Source organism: Cygnus olor, chromosome 28, assembly GCF_009769625.2.
Source record: "Cygnus olor isolate bCygOlo1 chromosome 28, bCygOlo1.pri.v2, whole genome shotgun sequence".
NCBI classification, from domain to species: domain Eukaryota; kingdom Metazoa; phylum Chordata; class Aves; order Anseriformes; family Anatidae; genus Cygnus; species Cygnus olor.
Genome location: NC_049196.1, coordinates 46716 through 66512, shown reverse-complemented (window position 1 = coordinate 66512; position 19797 = coordinate 46716). Strand labels below are relative to the sequence as shown.

At 50.0% G+C, this 19797-nt stretch overlaps 2 protein-coding genes across 10 annotated transcripts in view; both read left to right on the top strand.

Annotated features, from left to right (window-relative positions):
- ARNT (aryl hydrocarbon receptor nuclear translocator) overlaps positions 1-15146 on the top strand; it is a 29898-nt gene extending 14752 nt beyond the window's left edge. For 3 of the 9 annotated variants that reach the window (XM_040538718.1, XM_040538714.1, XM_040538716.1), the window contains 18 exons: positions 950-1163; positions 1322-1535; positions 1623-1688; positions 1800-1899; positions 2316-2381; positions 3502-3587; positions 4029-4105; positions 4279-4413; positions 4879-4953; positions 5757-5908; positions 7683-7793; positions 7999-8077; positions 8461-8584; positions 9175-9274; positions 9939-10089; positions 10709-10868; positions 11355-11506; positions 12097-15146. In XM_040538718.1, coding sequence (XP_040394652.1) covers positions 950-1163; positions 1322-1535; positions 1623-1688; positions 1800-1899; positions 2316-2381; positions 3502-3587; positions 4029-4105; positions 4279-4413; positions 4879-4953; positions 5757-5908; positions 7683-7793; positions 7999-8077; positions 8461-8584; positions 9175-9274; positions 9939-10089; positions 10709-10868; positions 11355-11506; positions 12097-12186 — 2152 coding nt within the window. In that variant the 3' untranslated portion in view covers positions 12187-15146. The remainder of the gene's footprint in view (positions 1-949; positions 1164-1321; positions 1536-1622; positions 1689-1799; positions 1900-2315; positions 2382-3501; positions 3588-4028; positions 4106-4278; positions 4414-4878; positions 4954-5756; positions 5909-7682; positions 7794-7998; positions 8078-8460; positions 8585-9174; positions 9275-9938; positions 10090-10708; positions 10869-11354; positions 11507-12096) is intronic. The other 6 variants (XM_040538720.1, XM_040538719.1, XM_040538723.1 and 3 more) reach the window with 4 other exon arrangements.
- A 1299-nt stretch (positions 15147-16445) lies between these two features.
- Positions 16446-19556, top strand: CTSK (cathepsin K). Its single transcript, XM_040538729.1, is given in 9 exon segments — positions 16446-16644; positions 17415-17538; positions 17745-17867; positions 17986-18141; positions 18220-18438; positions 18532-18697; positions 18814-18834; positions 18837-18918; positions 18998-19556. Coding segments are annotated over 9 exon segments (999 nt in total). The 5' UTR covers positions 16446-16636; the 3' UTR covers positions 19098-19556.
- The last annotated feature ends 241 nt before the right edge of the window (positions 19557-19797 follow it).

Sequence of the window (19797 nt, the reverse complement as noted above, 5' to 3'; positions counted from 1 at the left end):
ACCTGTGTTAGTGCTGCAGTGAAATTACATGTACTAGATAAAAAGAATTGAATACAGAAATTATATTCTCACTTCTGGGGACTTGATGAGGAATGTGCCTTGTGAGCAGACTTGCAAAAGGCATGTGAAGAACATCTGTAAGGACAGTAAATGGGCAGCATTGTTGTACTGCCTCAATGGAAATGTGTGTGCACCACCCAGGTCTTTACCTGGTAGGTGGGTTGTCTGTGTTGGCCTTGATCTGTAGAAAAATGAGATGTACATCTCTCCTCCTCAGAAGTGTTCCCTTCTGCCATATTGCCAGCTTTCAGTGTAACTGAGAAGTATCTTCATAAAGGCACTGTAAGGTGAGGCCCCTTTGTTGTAATTTAGGTGTCCAAGTCTTAATTGCAGCCCTGGCCTCCTTGTATGGTTATTGGAGATGAGTGAGTGTCTACAAGGGCGGGGGGTAGCATTTGTTTAATCCTCAAACAGGGGCTGGGATGAGTATTCTTAGCCTGTCTGAACCAGTGCTGATGGGGCCTAGCTGCTTAAAGGCAAGCTTCTTCCCTCAAGTCTGATGAATCCCACCTTGAGAACAGAGGCCATGGTAAAGGAGGAAATCCTCTGGCTTGCTGAAGTGGTATGGAAATGGTGGAAAAGCTTCTCTGTTTTAAAATAGCTTAGCCTAGCTCATAGCTTTCATGAGGTACCAGAGAATCAACGTGATTTAAAATGAGGCTCTCTTGTCTGCAGCGAAGGAGGTCCAACTGTAGACTCTTCTCCTTGCACTTGTTCCTGCGTTCCTTTGTGCACGACCAGCATGCGAGATGCTTGTAGTCCTTCTAACTCCTGATGAACCTCTGTATTTTGCACCTTGGCCTTGTGGAAGCATTGCCATAGGAAAATGGCTGAGCTTTCTGGCCTGTTAGTAACTTTGTCTTCCTCCTTTTCCCCCCGGCCTTTTTAGGGAAAATCACAGCGAGATTGAACGTAGGCGAAGGAACAAGATGACTGCCTACATCACAGAGCTGTCAGACATGGTGCCCACCTGCAGTGCCCTGGCCCGTAAACCAGACAAGCTTACCATCTTGCGCATGGCTGTCTCTCACATGAAGTCTCTGCGTGGCACAGGCAATACCTCCACTGATGGCACCTACAAACCCTCTTTTCTCACTGACCAGGTCTTGCCTTAATGCTGCTTTATGGGAAATACTGCAATTACAGGGGGAGAGGGGGGAATTAAATTGTGGGTGGGGGAGTTAGGTGCCTGGGGTGGGTTTAGAGGGTGTCACCTGCTTGTCTGTGGAGTTAAGAGCATGTCTGTCTGTTGTGAATGCAGGAACTCAAACACCTGATCCTAGAGGCAGCCGACGGCTTTCTGTTCATAGTGTCCTGTGAGACTGGGAGGGTGGTGTATGTCTCTGATTCTGTGACTCCTGTCCTGAACCAGCCCCAGTCTGAATGGTTTGGCAGCACCCTATACGACCAGGTGCACCCAGATGACGTGGGCAAGCTGAGGGAGCAGCTTTCCACATCAGAGAATGCACTGACAGGTAAAGCAGCCTGAGAGAGGATTGGCAGGGGTGGGCAGCGTGAAAGCCAACAAAGGACTTGGTTGGATTAAAACCTTCCCTTTGTAGAAGGAACCAAACCCTGGTGCCTTTCTAACAAGGATCCTGCAGCCCCCCCTGAGAATGCATCCAAAGGTACCATTGGTGACACTTATATCTCACTAGTTTCCTAATGCGTTACCTGGTGCCTGTGTTGGGGAAAGGACTCAAATTGCGATAGCATCTTGTTTTTACTACTTTCTTTAGGTCGCATCCTAGATTTAAAGACAGGTACTGTCAAGAAGGAAGGCCAGCAGTCCATGAGAATGTGCATGGGTTCACGAAGATCTTTTATCTGCCGAATGAGGTAATGGAGAGAGTCCTTGGAAGTCTCATTTGAGCCTGAAGCTGAACTTGCTAATGTCCCCTTCATGCCTTTATTCCAGCACTTTTTGCTCATTCTGCCAGACAAGATATAACATGGGTTGAGCTTTCCACACAGAGCTAGCAGTTGAGTTCTAGAGGTTTTTCTTTGCCCTGTGGTAAAATAGCTCTCAACTGTTGATGTAGGAGACCCAGTTTCAAGTAACAATTTATTTTGACCCGTTGTGTCATCACAGTTCTAGAAATCTGTAGAATGAGTGCTTTTGACCCGTGTGATGGAGCTTCAAAGGTTTATCCCCATTTATAGAGTACTTTGTCTTATTCGAGGCTGTTAGATTGTTTTGATGGTGACCAGGAAAGACAAAAGCTTTTCCCCTCTCACTTCTAATTCTGGTACAGGTGTGGCAACAGCTCAGTGGATCCGGTTTCTGTAAATCGTCTCAGCTTTATGAGGAATCGCTGCAGGTAAATAACACAAGGGTTATGGTCAAGCCCTTTGCATTGCTAGGAACAAAAGAAATGACAGCTCTGACAGTGGTGGGGATACACTGTGGTTGGTGACTGTATAGGGTGGGCTAATACAGCTCATAGAGTTTGGAGACAACTGCTGGAAGATGAACCAAAGTACCAGTATGTTGATGAAGATAATCCTGAGAAATGTTAGTTCTTCTTTACTCCATACTTGGGTTTGAAGTCAGTTTAAAATGTGTTTTTCAAAACTGTTGTTGTTGGGTTCTGGTGTATATTATCCCAGTGTTAATTTGAAGCTGAGACAGATTCTCAACTACTGGGGGCCACCCAGATGGAAAGCAGTTCTTCAGGAAAGGACCTAGGAGCCCTGGTGGGCACCAAGCTGAACATGAGCCAGCTTTGTGCCCTTGCTGCTAAGAAAACTGATGGTATTCTTGGCTGCATTAGGCAAAGTATTGCCAGCAGGTCAAGAGAGGTGATCCTTCTCCTCTACTCAGCATTGTTGAAGCTGCATCTGGAGTACTAGTCTCTTTTTGTACAGGACACAGACATACTGGAAAGAGTCCCATAGGGGGCCACCAAGATGTCCAAGGGATTGGAGCACCTTTCTTATAAGAGGCTGAGTGTTGGGACTGTTCAGCCTGGAGAAGAGGAAGCTTGGGGGGATCTTACCAAAGGGTCAAAGGGAGGGTGCAAAGAGGGTGGAGCCAGGCTCTTTTCAGTGGTGCTCAGTGCCAGAACAAGAGGCAGTGGGCACAAACTGTAACATGGGAGGTGCCCTCTGAACATCAGGAAGCACGTCTTTACTGTGCAGGTAACAGTGCTGGAACAGATTGCCCAGGGATGTCGTGGAGTCTCCTTCAAAAGCCACCTAGACTTGGGCAACCTGCTCTAGGTGGCTGTGCGTGAGCGGGGGGGGTTGGACACAGATGGCCTCCAGAGGTCCCTTTCTCCCTTAGTGATTCTGTGAGTTTTGTCTTTACACCACTTAGGTTTATGTCAAGTCTCTTCTTTACCCTGAAGATGTTGCGTGGATTTTTTTTAAATACAAGTATAAAACTTGTCTCAGCCAGTTTAATATATAGCACAATCAGAACTGTTTCTCTCTCCCAAGGAATGGCTTAGGTGCAGCAAAAGATGGTGAACCTCACTACGTTGTGGTGCACTGCACAGGTTACATAAAAGCCTGGCCCCCTGCAGGTAATGACTTAGTGAAAGCATTCGGCTATGTCCGTTTCTAAAAACGTGGTCTGAAATCATCCATTCTCTGAACTGAATGTGCAAGCAAATACTTTCTAAATGTATCTGTCACTTTGTCATTTTAGGATTGAACTAATTTTTGCAGATGCTGGAACAGAGAAGTGTGTGTCTAAACAGTATTCTCTGTAGAGGATGAAAATTATATTAGGCTGTCTAATTTACTAGCTAATTCTGAAAGTTACAGAGATCTTGAACTTTTCTGGCAAGAAAAGGGAGGGGGGAGGCAGCTTAATTTACTGAATTCCTTCATGGGAAAGGATATTGAATTACAAAACAGGGTGGAGAGATGTATTGAAGTCAGAACTGCATGCCTTTTTTCCTCTGAAATCAGCAGTTCTTCCTGTATTGACCTTGCTGGAATTTTTGGCACTCCCCTCTCAGGTGTTTCACTGCCTGATGATGACCCGGACGCTGGCCAGGGCAGCAAGTTTTGCCTCGTGGCTATTGGCAGACTCCAGGTGTGTAGCATCTTTCAATGGTTCAACATTGCCTTGTCCTAAAAGTCCGCAGAGTTGAACTGTTCTGTCTGAAGGTGTTTCCTGATTGCCACAAATCTGACTGCAGGGCTGGCAGGCCAGGAGAAAGCAGCTCTCGCAAGATCTGATAACAATGTACATGTCTTACCTTGCAGGTCACTAGCTCGCCCAACTGTACAGACATGAACAACGTTTGTCAGCCAACAGAGTTCATCTCCCGACACAACACCGAAGGCATTTTCACCTTCATAGATCACCGCTGCGTGGCTACTGTTGGCTACCAGCCACAGGTGAGAAAATGACAGGAGCTTTCTAAGAAAGAACTGTTGTTCAAACTTGCTTTTTCCTACTCCCTCTTTCGTACATCGTGGTTCTGCTTGTCTTAACAAATTTGATTAAAACAGTGCCCAGGCACTAAAGCAGGCCTGTTTCTTCTCCACCGGTTGCTTTTTCATCTGCTTTTCAAAGTGCTTTGATCGTTGGCAAGGGTGGGTGGCTCTGGGTTATGTCAAATGTCAATTAAGATTGTTTTTTCCTACTTTTGGGTTAGAGATCAAACGTTAGTCAAATACTGTTGTGCTTCTCTCTAAAATACAGCACGCCAGTTCCTGCACTTGGTTTGTGTAATGATGATTTGGAAAGGGGGAACAGTAACTACCTGTCAAAAATAGAATTAATGGGGCAGACCTGAAAGAGGAAGCGTGCCTGCCAGATGAAAACTGGTTTGGTCTCTCTCCCAATTCCTTTAAAATTAGGAACTTCTGGGGAAAGACATTGTGGATTTCTGCCACCCAGAAGACCAACAGCTTTTGCGGGACAGCTTTCAGCAGGTAAAAAACTTAAACTACCAATCTGCATGCATAGTGGTATCCAAATTGGAATCTGTCTTGTTGCTTGCAAAGCAGCAAAACTAACTGGAAAAACAAAAGAATCAACCTTAGTTACTACTTCTTAGTCCAATGGCAAGTGGTTACAGATAGTCACGTAACTGCAAATGTGCAAAACGAAGCAGAAGCATCTGATATCTAACTCTTGAATTCATCCTCTGGCTGCTGATCCAGTCTGCTTTTAGGGCCAGAGACATGGCTACAAAGAGCATACCTGAATGCCATGCTTCTGTGGCTGAAACACTGGTTCATCTCTAGGGCCCAGCCAAGTGGTGCAGAACTCGAAATGGATGTGGTTTGTTTGTCCTGTTGTGGTTACTCTTATTTCTGAGGGCGTTGGACTTGTGGCAGGGCAGGTAAGACTGCCCATGTGCTTTCATGACTCCAAAAACAGCTGCTCATATCCATTTGTCCAAATAGCTGGAATCAGAAGCAACAGCGTGCGCTTCATTTGCTGGAGGTTTTCTCATACATCTCACCAGTGCAAAGAGATAAATAAAATATAAGCCAAAATGGTGATATTAGATTTAATACCCCACCACCACCACCATCATTCGGGATTCAAGATAGCATAAGGGAATGGTAGCAGTGCTGTTTAGCTGGGAAAAAAGTGAGATATGGTCTTGTAGGCTTTCAGGCAAAGGGCCATCACAAGTTTGTAATGGGGGGTGGCTTGTGCTCAGAAGCAAGTTGCTCTTCAACACCTTCTTTTATCAGGTACTACTGATGGCATTACGTTTTTTTAGGTGGTGAAGTTAAAAGGCCAGGTTCTGTCAGTCATGTTCCGATTCCGATCCAAAAACCGGGAATGGCTCTGGATGAGAACCAGCTCCTTTACCTTCCAGAACCCCTACTCGGATGAAATTGAGTACATCATCTGTACCAACACCAATGTCAAGTATGTACATGGAAATGACTTGCCAACCATCAGTGATAGCACATGAACCTGATGGGATCTTGTCCCAGAAAAATCAGCAACGCAGAGTCACAGGAGCTTTGGCCTCTATTCCTCACCAAGCTTCCCATCAATTTGTGCTTAGGCCCTGGAGAAATCACTAAGTCCCTTGAGTACTCTTTTCCTGGGCCATGGCAGGCACTAGAGGACTATGAAGTGCAAGAAATGTAATTCCTTTGGCTGTCTCAGTTGTATAGCTTAGCAAGGTGGCAAAGTTCAACTGTACCAGTGCCTTGTCTAACTCTGTTTACTGGAGCAAGTTTCCTGTCTGTTTGCATTCAGAGCTAATATTAGTGAATATGAGTGAAGTCCAGATTTGAATGCAGCTCTTGCCTTCCTGTGACAGTCCAGGAGGGCGGCTGGTCCAGAGTGGTTTTTCATGTGAGCAGAGCTGTCTGTAGTTGATGGCAGAAAGTAAACACTTTTTTCCTCCACTGCTGTAGTTTGACCTTGGACTCAGAAATGAGCTCATGAGTGATGCTCTGGGCAAGCTGCCCTCATTTCTGCTCCCTTTCTCCTGTTGACTATTTTAGTAGGTTGGTAGTGCACATTGCTCTACAGTTGCGCCTCCCTTGGGAGTGATCAGAGCTGCTGTCTTTTCCCATGAGTGAGCTCCAGGCCCATTACACAAGAGCAGCAACTGAAATGAAGAAAAAAATTGCCTGTACGTTGTTCATAGCTTCAGACCTGGTGGGTGCCCCAAATGGAATCTTTCCAAACCAGGCAAGCAGAAGGCTAGATTGCTTGTGCCTGTGGGCAGGTGAAAAGCCTGGATTTTTTTTCTTTTTCAGTGAGGAAAGGTCCTGGAGTGCAGGTAGCACTTCTTCCCTTCCTCCAGTTAGCAAGGTGATGCTCTCTGATAGGAGTATTAAGAGTTGAGCACTTTGGCTTTAAAGAGCTGCAATCTGAGTGCAGGGCTGAAGTCCGATGCAGATCTGATACAGGCCTTAATTCCTGTCCTAGCATTAGAGATATCTCTCTGAATTCATTTGTTCCACGCACATCCATTCTCACATCCGTATACAACTTCTAAATACACTGCACAAATTCAGACCAGATAAGCACTAATCTGTGTCTGATTGGTTGTGATGCAGTTTATCTATGTGCATCTTTGGTAGGGTATTTGTATAAAGTTGTTTCATCTTTGAGATGGGGTACTACTTCAGAATCAGCAGCTTACAAAAGAACTCTTGAGAAAATGCTATATTTCTCTCCCTTTCTTGTGGGAGGAAAATGTGTTTAACTAAATTCTGACAGTTAACAGAAGAACATAAAGAACTGCACCAGTGTCTTGGGCTTAAAAGCTAAAACTGCTGGTGGTTCCTGCAGGCTCCAGCTTTGGAGTGTCTGATGTAGATCTGAATAGAAAACTTTGGGGTGTTTTTAGGCCCCCACAACCTGTGCTTGTGCTTTAACGGTGATGCAGAACTGGCCAAGCTTCTGGCATAGGTTATTAATTGTTCCCCTGCTCGGTGACTGAGTTGAAGGGGGCAGACAGCCATCTGGCTCACAGCTGTTAGCATTGTATTACATGATCACCACCACCCCTTTCAGAGACAAATGAAAATTGAGTGGAAGGATCCTTCACTTGAATAGGTTTTGCAAAAATGGCTTCCAGTCCTGTCTGAGACAGACAAGTTCTCCTACATGCAGTAGCCAGCTGTTTGCTTTCATTTGGTACTTTTTAAATATATATGTTTTTCTCCTTTGCTTTAAGGAACTCAAGCCAGGAATCTCGGCCTGCCCTTTCAAACTCAATGCAGAGGCCCCAGCTGGGGCAGAGCGTCAGTCTTCCCCTGGAGATGGGCACAGCACAGCTGCCCTCAAGGTCAGGAGGTGCTCAGCTCCTTTTACCGTGCCTCTCTTGCTGGTTCTGCCCTCCTGTCAAATAGCCTTCCTACCCAAACTTTCCTCTCTGCAGCAATGAACTCCTCTGGGCTATTGAATCATTGGTGTAACCACAGAGTATCTGTTTCCTTGGCAATCGTTTTTAGCAGACGCTATTCTCCTGTTACAGACACTTTCTATTTTAGGCAGCAGCAGCCCCCACAACAGACAGAGTTGGAGGTGGTCCCAGGAAGAGAGAGTCTGTCTGGTTACGACCACTCACAGGTAAATCTATAGGGGTTTCAGTTACTCCTTACATTTGTTGTCCTGCATATTTAAATTGCATTTTGCTGGGGCTTTAAAGATGGCCACATAAGACTGATTTGAGATTGCTGGAAACTTGGATAGGAAAATATTCTGACCTGAGTTCTGCAGATCTGCTTGCTCAATTTTCATCTACCCTTGTTGAACCCTCCTCACTGTCTGTGTCAGTTCTCTGCCAGCCTAAAATGGCCATGCTGTCCTGATAAAAACACCTAGGAGTCAGGAGAGCAGCGTGGCCTCCTGCATGTGAGGTCTTTGTGTACAGAGCCCTCAGCTGTTCTCCTTGCTTGCTGACTTTCTTTGTGCCTGATGTACTAATGGCTCACACTTGGACCTGCTTCCAGGTTCCTGTTCAGCCTGTTACTGCTGCTGGCCCAGAACATAGCAAGCCATTGGAGAAAGCAGAGAGCCTTTTTAATCAGGAGAGGGACCCAAGGTTCAGTGAAATCTACAGCAGTATCAATACAGGTAGGGAACGCTGGGCTTGTGAGATGTGTCTGGGGGCATGTTGCATGTTTATCCAATTTCAGTTTTGATTCAAGTGCTCTTTGCTGTCATGCAGAGCAGTTCTGGATGCAGAGGTTCAGCATGACTCTGCTGTGGCAGCCCAGGTCTTGCAGAACAGTGGTGACTTTGACACTGGGTGAATTAACTCCTGTGTACCCTAACGTGCTGTTGTGACACTGTTGTCCTGCAGCCAGTTTGTTGCTGGAGAGGTGTGGAAAGGGGATGCGTGATAAATTGTTTCCAGCTCTGTATCAGACTGCCTGCCTTAGCCTGATCTTTCATGTTTGTCCCCAGAGATAATTCCTAGTCTAAGCATAGAATGTAGTGGATGCTTTATCCCCAGCAGACCTTAATACTAAGTTTATTAGAAAATGGAGAGGAAATCAAATTAAATGGGATTTTACAAAAGCGTCTGGAGTCCGTGTCTGGATAAGGAACAGTCACATACGATGCTTTGGCTCAAAACAGTCTTCCTTCACATAGGCATGTCTCTTGCTGGCTCGTTTTCTGTCCCTCTTCCTACTGGTGACTCTCTTGACTTCTCTCCACAGACCAGAACAAAGCCATTCCTGCCAGCACAGTCCCTGCCAACCAGCCCATCTTTCCACAGGGAAACACTTTTACTCCATCACGGCCTGCCGAGAACTTCAGGTGAGGCTTCCTGTGCTGTGCATTGAATGGCCTCGAGTTAACTTTATCTTGTCCTGCAGTTGTTCCAGTTCAGTTTGTGCCTCCCTCTGCAAAAGATGCGGACTCTCAGCCCCAGTCTGCATGGCAGTGATTGTCCATGCATTCCTACGTAGTGTGCACAGAAAATACAGGGGGAGCCCATCCAGGCCTCTTTCCCTTTGAGGGGTGGGGAGACAGGGGCTTCTGCACCCCTGCTCTACTGTCTGGTGCCACTTGGCTCGTGGTCAGAGGTCCAGGAGCTTTGAGGGGGCCCTCCGCAGTTGGCCCAGCATCTCCTCTGCTGTACAAGTCCTCACCCTCATCTTCATCTCCTCAGACTTTTTTCCTGATATCCCTCTGCTGTTCTGCTTGCTGAAGCTTATCTGTGGGGTAGCTATACCTCTTGGACATGCCTAGGCTGTAGCCTAAGAATTGAACTGGGTGAGAGTAGTCATGCTCACAAACCCAGCAGCTCCTGCCAGCTGTCTGCAGCAGGGTAACATGTTGAACACTGGCATGTGAGCAAAGTTACTCCATGTTACTGGGCTCACTTTCCCCTACCAGTAACTTGCATGGATATCGTTTTTGCTTGCTTGTCCTGTATGTCATACCTAGCATCCTTCTGAGTGCCTCGTCCTTCTTCCAGGAGCAGCAGCATGGTACCTCCTGTGAACATTATTCAGCAACAGCCCTCATCAGCAGGCCGGATCTTAGCACAGATTTCACGCCACTCCAACCCTGCTCAGGTCAGCGGAACCAACTGGGCTCCGGGGACTCGGCCACCGTTCACACCCCAGGTAGCAAAGTCTGAATCCTCAGTGCAAGCCCTGAGCCCCCACTATGCCACAGGCCCTTCTCATCAGCATGAGTCAACCTGCTTTAACTCACTAGCAGAGCAGTGCTGTATGTTGAGCGCTTTTTACTGCTCACATTGGTATTTGAATGGCTTGAAGAGTTGCAATGCCAGTGGCTGTTGGGGTGAATTGCTGGGCTACGCTGTGCTCTCCACTTTGCCCCACACCTCACCATAGTTGTTGGTTTTAATTAGCTCCTTTCTAGTATTTTCTCAGTGGAAATATTAGAGGAAGGAGAGATGAGAGGGAATGTGTTTGCTGCTTTGAGTGCTTGAAGTACTCTAAGACCCTTCTCCTTTCCCATCATTGTCAGCTTCTTGTTGCATTAGGTGCTGTGCAAATGCAGGCAAAGATGAGCACTTCGCATTGAAGAGCTCTTTGGCACAGTTTAGGGCATATGGGCAAGAATGGAAGGGGACATACTCTGTGCACATACTTTCTCCTTTGGAGACAGGTCATTAGGTGTGAAGCTGGGCCAGTCCAGCAACTTCTTACCGTAGTTAAGATGAGGGTGAAAATAACAGCATCTATCCTTCTTCTCCCATTTCTTGTTGTCTTTCAGCAAGTGGCATCCCAAACAGTGAAGACTCGCCCCCCTTCATTCAGCATGGGGGCTTTCCAAGGCACCCCGTCCTCCTTCAGCCCAATGACAGCACCTGGCTCTACAGCTTCCCCCAGTGGGACCGCTTACCCAAACCTTGCTAGCCGTGGCACTGGCTTCAGTGAGTACAGCTTGTGGGGCTGGGGAGGTTGGTGGAGTACCAACAAAATCTCATCAGAATAGAGCTGGGTGCATCAGTCAGATACCGTCTTGATGTGATAGTGCCCTACAGCATTTGTTGTACGTTCAGAAAGCCCAGATGTTAAGGGCACAGCTAAATTCTTGCTTTGGCAGATGCTGCCCTTAACAGATTTAACAGTAGGCATAGTGTGAGGGTCCTGGGCAGGTGACTTTCAATCAATTTTAAGGCCAAGTGAGAGAAAACAAACCCTTCTGGACAACTGCATCTGTTGTTCTGCCCCGTAGATGGGCAGAAACAGACAAATGTTTTAATGCATCTGACAGTTTAGTGGCTCTCCCTAGAGGGGAGATCTCACCCTGTTCCCAGTGTAACAGCTAGACACCACAAATGAGTTGCACACTTTGAAATACTAAAAACCCCAGGTTGCACCTAGAAATACTTGCTGGCTTGTTCCCTCTTGAACAGCAACAGAGGCAGCGCAGACCCCTACTCCATTCCAGACACGGGCAACAGAAGGTGTGGGAATGTGGCCGCAGTGGCAAGGACAGCACCATGGCCCGCCGTCTGGGGAGCAGCACGTGCAGCAGCCGCAGCCAAGCCAGCCTGAGGTCTTCTCAGTAAGACGGTGCTTTTTTTTTTAACCTCCTGCGTGAGGACTGGTGAAGGCCATAGTTGTGGGGATGAATGGTGTTTGCTTAAGTGTGGGCTGAAGTGCTGGCATCTTGTCCCTGTTTAATATCTGGTGAGGTCTCAAACTTGTGAGTAACCTGGTGAAGTTGGAACCAGGAAGCAGAGGGCAGAGATGCCTTGGCTGGACTGGCTTTGTGTTTTGATGTGTTACAGAATCAGCGCAAAGCTCTGCCAGTTTTGCAGCTGAATTAATCTTTCTAGCTATAACTTACAAAAACCAAAACCACCACCAACAAAAAACACCAAACTCTGCAAAACCACATAAAGTGAAGATAACTCTGGAGCTCGTATTCTTCCTGTAAGATGGTGCTCCCTGTTTTCAAAAGGGAGTCAGTACAGTCAGTGCTTGTGATTTAAATTCACTGTTCTCCTGCAGCCTCAGACACAAGCCTTATGTGCCCTTGAGAGGGAAGTCGACATCTTTGTCTGCAGTACCTCCTCTAACAAACTCATCTGTGACTAAATTACCAATGTGCTATCCTAGTCTAGATATAACTCTGTTCTTATATCCTCACAGGACATGCTGACAATGCTGGGAGACCAAGGACCCAACTACAACAATGAAGAGTTCCCAGAATTGAATATATTCCCTTCTTTTTCAGAATAAAACAAGTCCTGGGGAAAGCAAACTATAGCTATATATAATATCCATGTGTAAAGGAAAACACCTAAGTCTTTTTTTCAAAGACTGCTGAACTTTCTAAACACTTCCAACCTTCTGGAGGCAAAGCTCTGCCTGACAGCCTGGAGGACGGATGGCCTATGCAGGATGATGATGCTGTGGTTTCGGGCATCTCCTCTGTGCGGTGCTGGCAGTGAGGGCTGTTTGCCAGGAGGATTGAGGAGCACTAGAGTTCTGTGAGAGCAGCTGTGCTCATTGACTGATGGCCCCATGTTTCTGGAGCTGCTTCTGAGCAGTTTTTGTTCAGCATACTGGGTTGCTAGGGGGTATTCCAGTCTGGATTGCAGACAGCCTGCCCCTTACCCCAGAACTCATAAGGTGGCTCATGCCGTTTTATTTCAACCTTCTATATCGTGCCTCTTTTCTATAAAACACAAAACGAAGTATTGTAACTTTTTAAATATTGTAAGAAACTCTTCCAAGTGTTAACTCTGTATAACACAAGTCTGGAGGATGCTTGGGTAAGAATCTTTGTCAAAAGCAAGCTTTCTTGTCAGGAGTCATCTACTGGAGGAAGCTTTGATGTCTCTGGAAGGTTGTTACAGTGTCTCCAGTCTGGGGTGCTTTATTTAGATTCCCATGTTCGCAGCCATGTTGGTGTGTGTTTGGACACCATCTTTTCTGTGAACTGTGCAATCAATATGGGCCTCTGTTGTCAGTGTGACCCGTAAACTCTCTCGGGGCCCAGTCATTCATGTGAATGACAGGATAGTTACGAGCCATAAAAATATTATGTATGTAGCTTTTTTCTTGATGCATCAGTTTTGCAGCTGATGGTTTCATGCTGTCATGAACTAATGTTTCAATGTTTTTTTTTTTGTTGAGGTGGGGTGGAGGGATGGGATGGATTGGACTGCTCTGCACTTTCCATGCAACTTTACTACTTCTAGATCAAGTTTCTCACCTTTATTTTGGAGCTGGATGTCTGGTTCCCTGCACAGAGGCCCTTGATTCATTCAGGAACTGGCTGGGAAACTGCATTTTTCACTACGTGCCCTGAACAGCAGTGTTCACTCTTACATTCACAGTCTTAAAGAAAAATTCCTGCCATGTGGTGACGCTGTTGCCAAATCACAAAATGGAGGAGAGCAGGAGAAAAGGGATCAGAATTATTTAAAAATAATAATAATAAATCTTGACTTTGTATCTGCTGGCTTCTTCAGCAGAAAAACTTGTGGCAAATCTTGCTCTCCTCAGGGTGTGTAGGGTCTGGAAGAACAGTTTGATTCCCCCTGTGATGGCAAGTTGTGCTTAAATTTCAACTGGATAATTTGTTCATTGGGGAGTTTGACTTGGAAGGAAACAGCATAACTGCAGTGGGGAAAGAATATGAATATTTCCTGGAAACCTGGTTTTGTTTTGGATGAAGTCTGCTGGGCATTTCTCCCTCCTCCCTGCATGTTGGTGAGACTCCCCTGTGGAATGGCATCCTCTTTGGTGTGGTGAAAGGAAGGGTTGTGGTGACTTTCAGGTCTCAGTGGTGAGGAGAGAACCTCCAAAAAGCAGGTTTTGGAGACTTACCTAGCAGATAATGTCCATATGGGGAAGGCTTTGAGTGAAACATTTGTGTTACTGTAAAGTAAAAATGAATTTCAGTATTTGCAAAGACCCAGAAAAGTTCCTCTTGGTAGTAGAGCAGAACTTTCCTTTTTTTTCCCTCCTGCCTTTGTTGGGAAAGGAAGACTTGAATTTTTGCTTCAAAATTACCTATGAAAAATGCAAACCTCCTATTACAGAGCTGGGAAACCTCCCTTGATCCATCCCCATCCTTTTTTTTTTTTTTTTTTTACCCAGGGAAACTCCTACCAGCAGTAACTATGTTGGGTTCCTCTTTGCCTGCAGTGCCCCATTTGCATTGTGCCCCATGCTGTCTCTCTTGCCAGTTCCCTGGCTGTTAGGCTGCAGAGTTTCCTCAGGCTTAGAGGAGATCTATTTTGTGAAGTAGTATGGTGTTAACTGTGTAGTGTTAACTGTCCCAAGTGTTCGTACTTGAGCTCGTGGTGCGTGCTTGCAGGGCAAAGGGGGTCCGTGAAGGACCAGCGTTGAACCACATTGTCCTCGAGTGGTGAAGCTGTTCTGACCTGACCAGATGGAGAATGGATCAGCACTTTCCTGCCAAAAGAGAAGGAAAATTCTTGTTCCTACATAAATCAAGCCCTGTGTATTGGAGGGGAACTTGACCTTTTGTGAAGCTACAGCTCTGATACTTTCCAGACTGATTTCCAGCTGTTTAGCTCTGTCCCAGGGCAGCAGTGGGAGCTGAACTTGCTGCTGGTGCTTTGAACCCACCCCTGAACACATCAAGAGGTTGGGGGCTGCATGGAGAAAAAGCCAAAACTGTCAGGTCTGTATCTCCCCAGGCTGAGAGCATGTCTGTCCCTTCACTCCTGCCCATGGGCATCTAAGCTCTGGTGGGTGACACTGCTGCAGACCCCTGGTTTCAGGTCCTGCCATGGACAATTCGAGCAGCTGGGGAAAATAGGCTGAGCAGCCAGCAAATGCCAAGCCTGTTGGGGAAAAAAAAGCCAAGTCTGTTGGGAAATGTTGGCCTGGCTGTGGTGCTGGCAGCAGCTCAGGACCGGGAGTGGCAAGGGGCTGGTTGGGTTTTGGCACCTGTGCCCTTCCTCATGCTGCTCGAGGGACAGAGCTGGGGAGGGCAGTGGGCATGGTGGGACAGCTGGGGGAGAGGTGTGTTCCATCATGTCCTGTTTTGATAATTGTATTATTTTTCAATGTGTGTGGGGGGTGTTTTGTCATACAGTTGCTTGGGGCAGGCAGGAGCCAAATCTCTCTGGGGGCTTGTTTTGGGCCCAGGGCTCTGTGTTGGTGCAGGGGTTGCAGATGATTATATGTAGCAGAGATTCTACAACAAGATATTTTCCCTTTTTTCAGAGCTCTGTGTTATTGCTGCCTCCTTGCTTGCCTCCCCTCTACCACCTCCAGCTTTCGCCCTGGGGCTGTGCCCCTGTCAGGGTTGCCCCAAATCCCCTTCCTGAGCCTAGCAGCAATGCCAGGCCAGTGCGGAGGGATCGGGCACCTACCTGCTGCCTTTCCCTGAGCTCTTCCCTTCCTTGCCCTCCCCCCTCTTTAATTGCTTGCAGATCGTGGTCTGGAACCCATTAGCAGCCCTTGTGATCTGCTGGCTCGTGTTGGAGCCTGGCTGTGGCCTGCGAGGATCGCCTTGCCCTTCCTGCGGCTGGGGAGAGTGCACCCCCTGCTATCCCCGTTAGCTGTCCTTGCCCCTGACCCATCTCCAGCCCCTGCCTGGCATAGGTTGGGGCAGGGGAGCGTGGGGTTGTGCTCCCCGGGTGGTTCGTGGCTCGATCACATGTGGACGAGTCAAGGCCCCGTGCCTGGGGCTGCCTGCGGGGGGGGATGTGAATGTGTGGCAGAGTTCTGGTCTGATTCAGCCCCCACTTCTCAGCAGCTGGGGAGGGTGCACTTGGGGGGGGGCAGGGGCAATGGTGGAGGATGTGGATCCCTCCCTCTGGGGACCCTGAGGGGAGCCTTGGGGGATGGGTGGCATGAACGCAATGCAGCCCCCATCCCCACAGTGCCTCTTGCTCCTAGCATGGCCCTGGGATGGTTCGTCCCTGTTTGGGTGAAGATGTTCCTGTGGGGGCCTGCGGGGACAGGGGTGGTGAATGCAGGCATAGGAGATGGTGGTGTCACAGCAGGGCCCTCTGGAATGTGAATAAGGAGGGTTTTCTGACTCGTCCCCATGGGAGCCACATGATGGGGTGACAGTCACAGCAGAAAGCACCGTCTGGCCCTGCTTCCCCATGGCCGTGCTGCCTGGATGCTAGGCTGGGCCATGGGGCTGCAGCTCTCCCAGACCTGTCCCCCCAGCGGGGGCTCGGTGCTCGGGGTGGCCCAAATCCTGCCCCAGCAGGAGGTCACGGGGAGAGCAGCCACAGGCAGAGCTGGGGCCCTGTGCTGGGTGCTCCAGGCATTGCACAATGACCCCGAACTGCTCAGGCCTAATCCTGCTGTGCAATGCTGCTCCTGAAGCAAGCGGGTGCTCAGCCCTCCCTGGGGTGCTGGACTGGCTCAGGGGTCTCCGGCAGGACAGCAGGGTGCCCCTAAGAACGGATCCAGAGCTGCTGGTTCCCAGAGCTGCTGGTCCCCTGGCTGGGGCTGACTCAGCTCTGCCCCACAGCATCACGTGAAGCCAGGAGAGAGCTTTTGCCATGCCCCCCCTTCTCCCCCCCCCCCCCGTTTCCTCCTTCTCTCCAACATTGTGCAGACCCAGGCGACTGCCAAAATTTTCCAGCTGCCTCCAACTTCCTCAATCCAGCGGCATAAAAGAGCTGTGGATGCGGCAGCTGCATCCCCAGTCCAGGCTGCAGCACGCTCCCACTGACAGCAGGGCAGGATGCTGGGGTAAGTGGGTGAGGGTCCCGCAGGTGGCCCAGGGCCTGTCAGGGTGCTGCTGGGACACTTGGGTGGCTCCTGTCCTCCAGGGAAAGGGAGCCCAGCAGGGATGGGTGGAAACGTTGCCCTACGTGGCAGCAACCTCAGGACCCTCCCTGTTAGGGATATGAAATGGGAAACAGGCACAGAGCAGGGAGTGGGGGTGGGGGCTGCACTCTTTGGCTGGTGGCCCCTGCTCTGCCCTGGGGGCCTGGCAAGAAAGAGGACTTGAGGGTCTTAATGGTTAAAGCAACCAGGGGGGCAGGGCTCCTGGTTTCCTCCAGTCTGCACCCCCAGACCCAGATTCCCTGGGGTCTGGGGAGCCCTCGTAGAGCTGGAGGCTGTGGGAAGGGCTTCAGTGGGGTCATAATGGGAACCAGCTGCCCCTGCTCATGTGATGCCTGCATGCAGCCAGTGCTGCCTGCAGCAGGGCCCTGGTCTGGAAAACAGGGCGGGCAGTGGGTCCTGGTCCCCCATGGCCTGACAGCAGCATGGCCTGAGGGTCCTGGTCCCCATGGGGATGGTGCTGGTCTCCCACCACTCCTTAACAGGGTGGTCGCAGGGTCCCAGTCCCCTACAGCCTGATGCTGCTGTGGCCACAGGGTTTGGGTCCCTTCCAGCACCATCACAGGGACTATTGCCTGGAACTGCGGTACGCACAGGGTCCTGTCCTCCCCTTCCAGCACTGCCAGACTCAGGTGGCCTCTGTCCCCATCCCACAGTGTCTCTCTCTCCCCCAGGATGTGGCCCACACTGCTGGTCCTGTTTGTCCCCATGGTGGTGGCCCAGCTGCACCCTGAGCAGGCGCTGGATATCCAGTGGGACCTGTGGAAGAAAACCTACCGCAAGCAGTACAATGGTGAGGTACGGCAGAGCCCCACAGGAGGGGACTGGACCCTGGAGGTTACTGGGGCTACGTGGGGAATGGGGTGACAGATCCTTAGGGAGGTGACATCTGCATGGGGTTGGGGTGTGAAGCAGTAGAGTGAGTCCCCATGGTGGCAGGGGGACATGGGCAGGACCTATTCATCCTGTGCTGTGTCCCAACACTGTCTCACCCCACGGCGCAGGCGGATGAGGTGGCACGGAGGCTGATCTGGGAGAAAAACCTCAAGTATATCAACACTCACAACCTGGAGCATACACTGGGTGTCCATACCTTTGAGCTGGCCATGAACCACCTGGGTGACATGGTGAGTCATTGAGGAGGGGCCAGTGATGGGGTGGGGGAGAGGGGACAGTCAGAGCACCCTTGGGTGCTCTGCCCAGCAGCCCTACGGCTGCACCCACCTGCTTCGGCTCCTTCCCCAGACCAGCGAGGAGGTGGTGAGGACAATGACGGGCCTGAAGGTTCCCCAGAGCCGCCCACACCGCAATGAGACGCTCTACATCCCTGACTGGACTGACAGAGCCCCTGCTGCTGTGGACTGGAGGAGGAAGGGCTACGTGACTCCTGTCAAGAACCAGGTGAGTGGGGTGCCCCTGGGGGTGCTGGGGTGCCCAGAGTGCGTCAGCTCCCTGGCGTTACCCATTGTGTCCCCATAGGGTCAGTGTGGCTCGTGTTGGGCCTTTAGCTCAGTGGGCGCGCTGGAGGGGCAGCTGAAGCGGAAGACGGGGAAGCTGCTCTCGCTCAGCCCTCAAAACCTGGTGGACTGCGTGGCCAATAACAATGGCTGCGGTGGTGGCTACATGACCAACGCCTTTGAATATGTCCGGCAGAACCGTGGCATAGACTCGGAGGATGCCTACCCCTACATTGGCCAGGTCAGGGTCTGGGAGGCAGGGTTGGGTCACCCCCACCCCTCCAGGCTGCCCTCCCCATCCCCTTCTCACCTGGCCCCTGCTGGTTCTGTGCAGGATGAGAGCTGCATGTACAGCCCCACTGGAAAGGCAGCCAAGTGCCGTGGCTATCGGGAAATTCCTGAAGGCAATGAGAAAGCTTTGAAGAGGGCTGTGGCCAGGATTGGACCTGTCTCTGTGGGCATCGACGCCAGCCTGCCCTCCTTCCAGTTCTACAGCCGGGGTGAGAGTCAGGGGGGAACCCCTACTCTGTTGGGGGCCAGATCATTATCAGCCTGGGGAAACTGAGGCACAGCCAGGTGGTTTGTCCCAAGTGTGATCACCGGTCCTGTCCCCTAGGTGTGTATTATGATGAGAGTTGTATGCTGAAAACATCAACCATGCAGTGCTAGCGGTGGGCTATGGCACGCAGAAGGGCACCAAGCACTGGATCATCAAGAACAGGTATGATGGGACAGATTTTCTGGGTCAGGGTTTGCCTAGTCTTTGCTGGTGGCTCAGGCTGTTCCTTCTTGTGCTGCAGCTGGGGTGAGGAGTGGGGCAACAAAGGCTACGTGCTCCTGGCACGCAATATGAACAACGCCTGTGGCATCGCCAATCTTGCCAGCTTCCCCAAGATGTGAGAGCTCCCGGCCTGCTCCCTTCCTGTGCCCATCAGGCTGCCCTGCCCTGCTTCTGTCTTCAGACTCACACCTTTCGTTCTCGGTCTCCGAAGCTGCTGTCGCTCCAGGGGCATTGCTGCTTCCCCATGAGAAATCTCACCCAGGTGAGGGGCAAGTCCCCAGCCACAGAGAAACGCTGCCATCAGCTCACCCCAGGCCCCATCAGCATGATGTGTGCCCGATGCCACCTTCCCGGAGCAGTGGATGCTTGGGGCCAGGCTTGGTCAGCTCCAGGGAGGCTGATCTGTCTGGAGACGATTGTGCAAACTGGCCTGGTGCTGGTCTCTGCCTCTGGGAACCAGACGTGGACCTCCCTGTGCCGAGGGTGTGGATCTGGCCCTCCTGCCCATCTCCCCCTGCATCCCAGGGGGCTGTGAAAAATATGATTATATTTTTAAAATAAACACTGTTGGGAATAAAGCTCAGTCTGATTTGCTCTGTGCTGCCTTGGCACAGTGGTGAGAAGGGGCTGCTGGGGGGGGGGGAGCCCTTCCCTCCTGGAGTGGTTGGGGTTGGAGCTGGCTGGCATGAAGCAGGACAGAAGGGGCTGCTGCCACCAAGGGGACCATGAAATGCTGGTGGCCTTAGAACAGGAAAAAGCAGTGCCTGGTTCCTCTGTTGGCTGGAGATAGGAAAGATCTCCTCTGTTTTTGCAGGACTC